The following is an 11,298-nucleotide window of genomic DNA, read 5'->3' as shown; positions in this document are numbered from 1 at the left end:
TAACTTCTTAATGATGAGCGCCCAGCGAGGCAGCGGTTATTACCATTTTTATAAGCCTTTGTTATGACTCTACCGGGGTTCGAACCCGCGACATCCCGCATTCGAGGCGTACGCTCGGACCACTAGGCCACAGGTGCGGTTGGGGGAGTATGTGGATTAGTTATTGCAGCCACAACCTTGTGCATTTAGGCGTATGTATGTATGTATGTATGTATCCCATGACCCTGCATCAGATCACCTCTGCATTATGTGTCATCTTGATGTATCAGTTCCTAACCCTCCACCTTTATCTGCTACTAAGAGAAATCTCCGTATGATAAATAGAACAAAACTAATGCACGACATCCAAGCTAACATAATAACTTGCTTACCTCCAACAGCAGAACAATTCGATAACTGCCTGCGTTCATTGCTTGACAAACATGCCCCAGCTACCAAGTGCGGAGTATCAATTCAAAAGCGCTCTCCATGGTATAGCACTGCATCAGACTCACTATTCATAAGCAAATATATGAAGCGGCTAAGACAAATGTCACAAATATAGCCCATGCAGTGAAATCAGCCCACGATACTACTAAGATCATGGAAAGGTCCAGCTGCAAAGAGCCCTTTAAGATTGTTAACAAGCTAATGTCAAGGAACAAATCTACACCACTTCCAACTATCTTCTCTCCAGTCGACCTTCCGGACATGTTTGCAAATTTCTTCCGTGACAAAGTACAAACCATTCGAGATAAGCCTGACACCACAATTTCAATTGACTCATCGTCACCGTACAGTTGGGATACAGAATTTGAGCGGCAACCATTAGGAGCATATGAACCTATCTATTTTGAGTTCGTACGTACAATCGTGATGAAGAGTGCACCAAAGTCATGTGAACTTGATCCAACTTCATCATCACTGCTGCTTGAGTGCTTAGATCCAGTATTGCCTTAATTATCTGATGTTATTAATACCTCTCTCTCATCTGGGAATTCCCATCATGTTTAAAAACTGCCATTGTAAAGCCTCTGCTGAAGAAACCAAACACTAGACCACAACGATTAAAAGAACTACCGCCCAGTTTCTAATCTCCCATTCATATAAAAAATCTTAGAAAAAATTGTCCTATCCCAGATTGTATCTCATCTGAATTAAAACAGTCCTTTTAGCAATGTACAATCTGCATATCGCCCTTGCCACAGTACTGAAACTACTCTTCTAAAAGTAGTTAATGACATTCTCTCTGCGTTGGATAGAGGAAAGATTACAGTCCTCACCCTCCTTGATTTGTCTGCAGCATTTGACATAATATACCATGATATATTACTTCACCGTCTCCAGCATGTATTTAACATTCATGATACAGACTTACTGTGGTTCAAGTCCTACTTGGTCAACAGGATACAAATTGTATCTGCAAATGGAATACACTCCAGTTGATCTATGTTGTGGTGTTCCACAAGGGTCTGTTCTTGGACCTGTTCTCTTCATTATGCACACTCAGTCGCTCTCAAGTGTCATCGATCATCATCCAGTGTCTCAACAATTGTACGCTGATGACACCCAAATATACCAATCTAGCCACCCAACTGAAGTTGATGCTACCATCCACGGTGTAGAGAGGTGCATTTCTGATGTGAAATCATGGATGACATGTAACAAGCTGCAGATGAATGATGATAAAACGGAGGCCATTCTGGTCACACAACAAAGAACTTTTCATTCACATCCTTTGCCTCAAACAATAAATATCAGCAACACCAACATTAAATTCACACAATCAGTACAAAACCTAAGTGTTACTCTGGACAGTACTCTCACATTGCACCAACATGTAATGAACATATGCAAGGCTGCATATCTTGAGCTGAGACCCATCAGCTCAGTTCGCAAATATCTTTCAGTTGATGCCACTAAAACACTTGTGTGTTCATTAGTACTTTCAACACTGGACTACTGTAACTCAATTTTGTCTGGTTCATCTCAATATCTGCTCCAGAAACTTCAACAAGTTCAAACCACAGCTGCTCAGATCACACTTAGTGTACCACGATCAGAGCACACCTCCCCGCTGTTCTGTACCCTACACTGGCTATCCATTCGATCCAGAATCAAACACAAAATTTGTTCTCTGTGCTACGTTTCGCTGTCGGACTCTAGTCCAACATACCTATCCCACCTCACCTATGTGTACACACCAGCAAGATATTTATGCTCCTCTTCTGACAATCGTATACTCATTATTCCCAATATGAAAACAAAGTCATATGGACAACGTTCTTTTGCATACCAGGGCCCAGCAACGTGGAATGAATTGGCCAATGAACTTAGACACAGAGATCACATTCAAGAGGGCTCTCAAAACTCACTTATTTTGATTGCAATAACAAGCTTAAAGACCTAATAATGTTTCCTACCTTAAATATTCTCAGCATGTTTTTCTAATGTTTTCTGATTTCATGGTGTTTGTTTTGTAATCATATCATTATATGTTTTTTTTTTAAATCTTATATGTGTTGTCTAATTTTGTAAAGCGCTTAGAGCATCTAAAGATTAGACGTTATACAAAGTCCTCATTATGTATGTATGTATGTATGTATGTATGTATGTATGTATGTATGTATGTATGTATGTGTGTGTGTGTCTGTCTGTCTGTATGTATGTATGTATGTATGTATGTATGTATGTATGTATGCATGTATGTATGTATATATGTGTATGTGTGTGTGTGTGTGTCTGTGTGTGTGTGTCTGTATGTATGTATGTATGTATGTGCGTATGCATGTGTGTGTGTGTGTGTGTGTGTGTGTGTACTGTTTGACTGTTTCCTACGGTTCTATCCGTTATAACATATTCTGGGTTCGCCTTGAACTGGCTTGAATTGAAATAAATGTAGAATTTTGATTGTGGTATTGGTATTGATATTTCTGTACAATAAAAGAATAGAACGAAAGAGGAGATTATAGAGGTGATATTTATGATGTAAATTAATACAGAATAAATTATGTTTTACTTTTTATTGAGTTCTCTTATTTCTTTTTTCTAATACTCACAAAATCTCAATTACATTGACATACACAATAATAATTTTACTTCATGACCATACATTTGCTATACAACATAAGTAAACAAGATTGTTTTTAAGACACATTTTTTATGTATACTTCAAGAAACAACACTTTTAGCATATTTTGTTTTTGTTATGTATATTTGATTTAGTTAAATCTAATTTAATACATATTTATTTCAATTTAATTGTCAGTTTCATTTTTTATATTTTTCATTACATGCTATTGTAATGTAAATTTACTCACTAGAGATACCTTTTTCAAAAATAGTTTGACATTGGCTGTTGTTTTGCAAACACCATGTGTTGATCTAGATCCTGACCTTGATTCAAAATTAGTAGCAACCATGTAAATAAGTTCTATTTTTATTTTAAAATGATTAGTTGTTGCCGAGGTCATGATGGGACTAAGTATTTAAGATGTAAAAAAAATTTTTTATTTCTTAGAGTTAAAAAAAAACTGGTTTTCGTCAGGGTTATACTGGGGAGTATGTGATCTTTAACAAATTCATAATTTTGACGAGGTTCTGGAACATGATTACGTGACTCCGAGTTGCTTGGATTCAAAAGGATTATTTTTGTCCCTGGAAAATACGTTGTTGTTGTTGTTGCTGTTGTTTTTGTTGTGGGGTTTAACACCGTTTTTCAGAACACGATAGGCTATACATGGCGGCCAGTATTAATGGTGGAGGAAGAATCAGGGAAAACCCCGGAAAGAACCACCGACCCATGAGAAGCTACTGGCAAGCTTTCTCATATACCCACATTGGCTGAATCCGAGACTCGAGCCCACGCAGACAGAGGTGAGATGGCAGTGATCCGTAAGGGAGAGAGCTTTAGACCACTCGGCCACTCGGGCCCCTGGAAAATACGTGTGATCATGTGAGATTTTTAATCAAAGACAGTTTATATTAAAAAAAATTTATTCAGATTCCAAAACTGGAGTGATATTTCTTGTTTCTACAAGGAACTGTAGACTGGTACACTACAGATTACAGCATACGTCATCATCCTCCATCTTGAATTCTTCGTCGGGACTCGAAACTTGAAATCATTAGAATATTTTGTTATTAGGGCTTTAAACATGTTATTCCTGGATTATTCTTGGATTATTTTTGGATTTGATTCTTAAAACAGTAACTTCATATTTTTTCAGTACTACAGAATGTTTCCAAGGAAATAAATTATATTTTTTTAAGCTTATTGTTTTCACTTTTCCTGTGTTACTGTTTATTCGAGCCCAAACACGTAACGTAAGAGTTTTATGAACTAATTTTGATAAAATGAAGATTATGTTTTTATAACATCAAACGATAAGCCCATTTCAGAAGACTTGTACTAATCCTATTTATAGAAACTCTTTATAAATAAAACATTCAATTGAAAATCTGAGCGATTCCGAAATTTTGACAAACCCAATATTTGTATAAATCAAATACTGGGCAATTCCTAGTTTTGTACAAAACCGAAATTCGGATAAATCAAAATCTGGGCAAATTCTACTTTTTGCATAATAATATAATACTTTCAGACATTGTTTTTACCTGAATAAAATTAGTCATGACTGATAAAAAGTTGGAATTAGAATTTTGAAATTTTGGTCCGAAAGGACAGACGGTCCTGACTTCGATGCTGTCAGTCTCACGCCTGCAATCGGGTCACAATTAATACTTCCAGTTTAGTACCCACGAATGTTGTTCTAGTCTGGTGATAGAAGAGTTTTATTTATGCTTTTTTGGTAGAGAATTAAAGGTAATTGTTTATTGTTGAGAATATGAGCTCAGGGTGTTGTTGTCTGTGTGCATTTCGGCGACAGTGCACGGTGAGTAATAAGGCCTTGGTGATGGGCTCATTTTTGAAATCTGCACACCCTAATTAAGTATAAAATATTCCATTTTAAAAGCAACATATAATTTCAACTTGTGTATGACTCAAAAATGTAGTATTTCATGCAAATATGTTGGGGGTGATAAAAAGGCACAGGGGGGTTGTTGAATTACCTGGAACATATAAAAAGTCAATTCATTCTTAAAGCTGAATGTTCACAAAACATTTCTATAATAAAATATATGTAACAAATATGCAAATTTCGGCTTGAAATAACATGAGGTCAAGAATTTTTAAAAATTGCCAAAGACCAATATTAAAAATGGTGGATGGTACATGTGTTTGAATGCTTGCTGTGAATTTATTTGAAAATATATCACAAAGATGGTTCATTTTTGAAATCTGCACACTCAAATTAAGCAGAAAACATACCATTTTAAAAGCAACATATAATTTCAACTTGTGTATGACTGAAAAATATAGTATTTCATGCAAAAATGTTTGGAGGGTTGATAAAAAGCACAGCGGGGCTTCTGAATTACCTGGACCATATAAAAAGTCAATTTATTCGTAAAGCTGAATGTTCACAAAACATTTCTATATAAAATATATGTAAGAAATATGCAAATTTCACCTTGAAATAACATGAGGACAAGAATTTTCAAAAATTTCCAAAGACCAATATTAAAAATGGTGGACGTTACATGTGTTTGAATGCTTCCTGCAAATTGATTTGAAAATATATCATAAAGATGAGTTCATTTTGGAAATCTGCACACTCAAATTATGCAAAATACATCCCATTTTTATATATTCTATAATTACGAAAAAATGATCCCCTGTTGCTATATCATAAAGACCACCTTACATCATAGGTGCTCAACGCGAACTTGATGTCGAGAAAAAAAAACAAGACCATAATCTAAAGGGAAAAAAATCATCCAGAGTGACAAAAATACCTTATATTACGCCAATGGCCCGTTCTGACATAGGACCCTCTCTATCATAATATATGATAGAAGGTACGTAATTTCCAAATACTTCGTTCCACCTATGACCTACGATTTCGTTCTGCTGTTTCCGTCTTTAAAGGCACACGACCATACTATATGGCTTGTTTTACTCCTGAGATATTTTTCTATCCATCAAGCCATCATTGACTTTTCTGCGCTGTACCAAACTAAAGTTACGGGCTCCAAAACGTGCGATTTTTGCGAATTTGTTACTTGTGGACAAGTGCATGCACATGTGAAAACAGGTTAAAAGACGTACATGTACCGTCTTTTCAACTTTATGGTGCATCCATTCTTGAATTATAGAACAGTGGTATATGCAAAAGTAAGTTTTACTTACCATTAACTCGATTCAACTTTAGGAATCCTGTTCCATGCAAGAATTAGACATTGTCTTCTTCACTGCACATTCATTGTATACATGCGACCCATTTTCAAAACAGGTAAACTATGCGGCACACACGTCAATGCCGAAATTTTATTGGCTCAAAAGGTTATACTTTAATGTACACTGTCATTAATTTAACACATTCAAATGATTCCTCACATGATCTGATCATATTATTATCTTTTTTGCCGGGATACAAATAGTCTTTATCGTGAAACGATTCTCTGAACCATGGATGTTATTTAAGTATAACCTTTTGAGCCATTATTGTCTACCATACCCCCATCTCATTGGCCCCATGAGATTATTTGGCCCATCACTATGCATGCAATAAATCTAGGGTCTTCTGTGTCTACCATACCCCCAGCTAATTGGCCCCATGAGATTATTTGGCCCATCACTATGCATGCAATAAATCTAGAGTCTTCTGTGTCTACCATACCCCCAGGTAATTGGTCCCATGAGATTATTTGGCCCATCAATATGCTTGCAATAAATATAGAGTCTTCTGTGTCTACCATACCCCCAGCTAATTGGCCCCATGAGATTATTTGACACATCACTATGCATGCAATAACTCTAGGGTATTCTTTGTCTATCATAACCCCAGCTTATTGGCCCCATGAGATGTGTTTGGTCCATCACTATACATATGCATGCAATAAATCTAGGGTCTTCTGTGGAGCTTCAGTCAATTGTTGTTTTAATGTTTAAAGGAATAATACAATTTTCAAGGTATATGTGATCATCTGGAAAGTTACATCTCGGTATGAAGAATGAATTAAATCACTGCAACAAATACACCAAGAATATCAAACATTTTTACCTAAGGACTTCTTTAGTTTTCCGGCTGGTTTGATCCTGTAAAATTTAAGAAAAATAAGTTTACACGAATAGCAATCAAAACGAAGGCAATTAATATTAGCTGAAAAGATGGAAGTTACAAATATCTATCATGTACTGGAAGTTGAGGGGAGAGGAGTTGAGTTGTGAATATTTGTATCAGAGACGTGTATTTAGGTTATTTTATCAGAATATAAGCATTCTTTTGTGAGTTTGTGCATCTAACATTAAATAGGTCATGAAAATAAAGGAGCTCTTTGGCCCAACATTTGTTACACTATTATCTGTCCTTTCAAGGTTCCATTCATTTAAAAATAATGATGAGTTAGATGATGTTGTTGTATGAATCTGCATTTTTTTTATACAAACCAGTGACGTCAATCCACCACTTCTACTGCTATTGATGACATTCAAAGCTAATCAACACCTATTAGCCATTAAAAATGCACCTGCGGCATTTCATTTGAAGGCAGCTAAGGAAATATGTTTGTTCACGATTGATTTCTCTTCTCTCATATTGACATCAAACTTGTTTAGTGCATGTAAAAATCACCGTTAATTGGTTTCCAGCACTTGTTAAACATTTTTATACTATTGTGCTAAGGCTCTGTTTCGAATTTTAATCCACTGATCTGTCGCTAAACTGGCATGGGGTTTTCCTCTTCATTTTGAAAAACAAAGTCCATTGTGACCTACATTTAATATTTGATTGACCTTATTAAAGTTTTTAGTTTCTAGCATTCTGTCCTCACTGTCATGATGAAACTTGGAGTGTGCATGCATATTGACAAGTGTTATAGCCTTAGTTTAAACTGATGTTTGCATGGCCTACATTGTTTTAATTACTTTCAATTGCTGAGAGTTGATTTAAGTTTATGTATTGGGTACTGTTTGTTTTAAATGGAAAACATGATAATTGGATGCACATCTGTTTGTAATGCACCATCACAAAAAGGAATTTTTTTTCTTCAAGTCTGCTGGTGCAGTTAGTTTTATTTTGTTCAATGACAACATCAATTTTTCCAGTATTTACAATGTAGTCTACGTAGAAGACCCTTTCTGACAAGTACTGTTGAAAGTGGAAATAAATGCTGAGGGCTGAAATCTTTTGAAAAATAATCATAGATGAGTGGACTGCATACTTTACATGTGATGCATCAGTTGTAGCTTCTATCAGAGGTTATTGCTGATGTATTGGCTATGCTTATAATAATGCTATTATAGGTTATTGCTGATGTATTGGCTATGCTTATAATAATGCTATTATAGGTTATTGCTGATTTATTGGCTATGCTTATAACAATGATATTAGAGGTTATTGCTGATTTATTGGCTATGCTTATAACAATGATATTAGAGGTTATTGCTGATTTATTGGCTATGCTTATAGCAATGCTATTAGAGGTTATTGCTGATGTATTGGCTATGCTTATGACAATGATATTAGAGGTTATTGCTGATTTATTGGCTATGCTTATAACAATGCTATTAGAGGTTATTGCTCATGTATTGGCTATGCTTATAACAATGCTATTAGAGGTTATTGCTGATTTATTGGCTATGCTTATAACAATGCTATTAGAGGTTATTGCTGCTTTATTGGCTACGCCAGTGTTTTTCAACGTTTTAATTGGAACGGAACCCTTCGGAGCGTTTAGATTGCACGCGCAACCACATGCAGTGACACAAGAAAATACCGTTTGATACATGTACATGAATGTAACACTGTAATTGTAGCCCAAATCAAAAATAAACTCGTGTGGCCAGAATAGCCGATATTACTAGTTACTAAGTTACTTTATTGTTACCCGTTAGCATCAGTTTGCAGTAGCGAACATTTCAGTGCGAAATTTGTGCATGGTGATTTCTACAAAGCAGCTGAATTCGTGGCCGAATGTTCGAGAGAGACACCGGAAGTTTATCTTCGAAAGACAAAAGTCGTTCTCGTTTCTTGTGTTTGATGGTGGTCATAGCAGAAAATCCGAACTCGCACATGTAAGAAGTTGAAAACTGCAACAGAAGTCGCAAAGCTTTCTCAGCGATAGCCGGGTACTTGTTTTCAACTAGTAACCAAAACACATCCAAGTTCAACTCTGCATGTTTTACCTTCAGCGTTCTGTCACTCGCAACGCTAACGAGCTTCTCCTCTTCCTTCAAAGTAAACTGTCCTTGGCACGGTTCAAATTCTACAAACGGGTTTCTAACCCAGACGTACTGGTCAACAGATATCGACGGAAAATATTTGCTGAGACTATTCAAAAGAGCATCCAAATGGGTCACACTCAATGGAAGAGTTTCTTGGTAATGTTTTGAACAACACTGGGAAACATTTCCAAATTTCCAGCAGATGCATGCTTCTTCCAAATTGCAAATTTCTTCAGAAATATGTTTATTCTGGCAGTTGAAGTCAAGACGTTTTCATGTCTGCCTTGCATTCCACTGTTCAAAATGTTCAATTCATGAAACATATCGGCCAGATAAGCTAGTTTGGAACACCAACATTCGCTGCTCAGTACTTCTTCAAAATCCTTCAAGTTTTCACGAGAACAGAACATCAGCATCTCCTCTCTCAGCTCGTAGAAACGAGATAAAAATTTTCCGCGAGACAGCCACCATACGTCCGTGTGTTGGATGAGTGTGACATGGTTCGCTTCCATGCTTTCACAAAGTCTGATGAACTGTTGACATTTCATTGTTCTCATCTTCATATAATTAACGATTTTCACCACCATGTCCACCACAGACTTTAACTCGGCTCCAACTGTTTTAGCAACTAGTGCTTCTCTGTGGATAAAACAGTGCGTGACCATGATAGCTGGATTCATCTGTCGCACCAGCGAGACAAAACCTTTGACATTTCTCGTCATGGCAGGGGCGCCATCCGTACAAATACCAACGGAGTTTTTCCAGTTCAAGTCACATGACTGCAAATATGAATTGACAACGTCAAATATGTATTGTAATTTTGTTGTTTCTGGTAAATCCAGTCAGCAGATAAAATCTTCAACAATAACTCCATTGTCAATAAAACGTACAAACCCCATAAGCTGTGATTTACCGCTGACATCGGTGCTTTCATCCACCTGCAGTGGAAAGAATCCGCGTGTCTATATCGTCGCTAAAACGTGACTTTCAATGTCGCTGGACATGTTTGAAATACGTCTGTTATCGTATTGTCTGAAAGTGGAACCTTACTGATGTCAGATTCGGCACTCTCGCGAAACATAATACTCACAATTTCTCGGCATGCAGGTAAGATTACGGTTTCGGCGAGGGTATGCGATGATTTCATTTTCTTTGCAACGATCTCCGCGACAGCATCACTTGCTTCTTGAGCTTTGTCACTTATCTTGAACTTTTTCTCGAATGTAGCGTTTTTGTTTTTATTCAAGCTTAGCGCCCTCTCGAAGTACGCCACATTCTTGTGCGCTGCATCTGGACGTTTAGTTGTAAAGTGTCGCTTCAATTTACCTGGTACCACGGCACTACTGGCAAGCTTTTCGCCGCAGACAACACAGAGCGGTAAGGGGCAGTCTGGGTCTCCTGCCCAAGTGAATCCCATAGCTAAGTAATTGTCACTGTACTGACGAACTTTAAGATTCCGATCGACAACGTCAATTTTTGGCACGTTCGGCTCACATGACGCGGTACTAGCTGTAGCTTCAGTCGACTGCTCCTGAGTTTTAGTTTGGTCGTCAGCTGCGGCATCATCTAATTTTCTCTTCTTAATAAATCGGTCCATGGTCGCGCAAAAACAACAGTGTTATAAAAATTAATTCAAACGCTAAACGCTCATTAGGACAACAACGGAAACAGTAATTAAGTGGATAAACAACGACTAATTACCGCACAGTTCCGGTACTGCCAGACTTGGTCCCTGGCGATTTCGGCCGTTATTTTTATATTTTTACTGGCCACCGGCTGGACCCCTGGCTGGCGCTCACGGAACCCTTAGATTCCGCGGAACCCCTGTTGAAAAACACTGGGCTACTCTTATAATAATGCTATTAGAGGTTATTGCTGATTTATTGGCTATGCTTATAATAATGCTGTTAGAGGTTATTGCTGATTTATTGGCTATGCTTATAATAATGCTGTCACACCAAGGTTACTAGAAGTCTATGATTTTCACCCATTAAAATGTGAATTATACAGGTAGAAAATGATGGATATCA

The 11,298-nt window shown here is 37.0% G+C and overlaps 1 protein-coding gene across 1 annotated transcript; it reads right to left on the bottom strand.

Annotated features, from left to right (window-relative positions):
* Positions 1 to 9,405: 9,405 nt before the first annotated feature.
* Positions 9,406 to 10,865, bottom strand: LOC149771678 (zinc finger BED domain-containing protein 5-like). Its single transcript, XM_089948240.1, has 2 exons — positions 10,359 to 10,865; positions 9,406 to 10,047 (listed from the first exon to the last, which is right to left on the bottom strand). Exons 1-2 carry the CDS (start codon positions 10,863 to 10,865, stop codon positions 9,406 to 9,408), a joined length of 1,149 nt encoding a protein of 382 aa, XP_089804366.1.
* Between the last annotated feature and the right edge of the window lie 433 nt (positions 10,866 to 11,298).

Source organism: Sinohyriopsis cumingii, unplaced genomic scaffold (genome assembly GCF_028554795.1).
Source record: "Sinohyriopsis cumingii isolate HCF-2022 unplaced genomic scaffold, ASM2855479v2 utg001741l, whole genome shotgun sequence".
In the NCBI taxonomy this organism is placed as follows: Eukaryota; Metazoa; Mollusca; class Bivalvia; order Unionida; family Unionidae; genus Sinohyriopsis; species Sinohyriopsis cumingii.
This window is presented reverse-complemented; position numbering and strand designations above follow the sequence as displayed.

Bases quoted from the DNA above. Each gene is read 5' to 3' on its own strand.
- LOC149771678 (XM_089948240.1), bottom strand. From the start codon at position 10,865: ATGGACCGATTTATTAAGAAGAGAAAATTAGATGATGCCGCAGCTGAC. The intron at 10,048-10,358 runs GTGAGTATTATG...TCATATTTGCAG, and splicing joins TACCTGCATGCCGAGAAATT to TCATGTGACTTGAACTGGAA.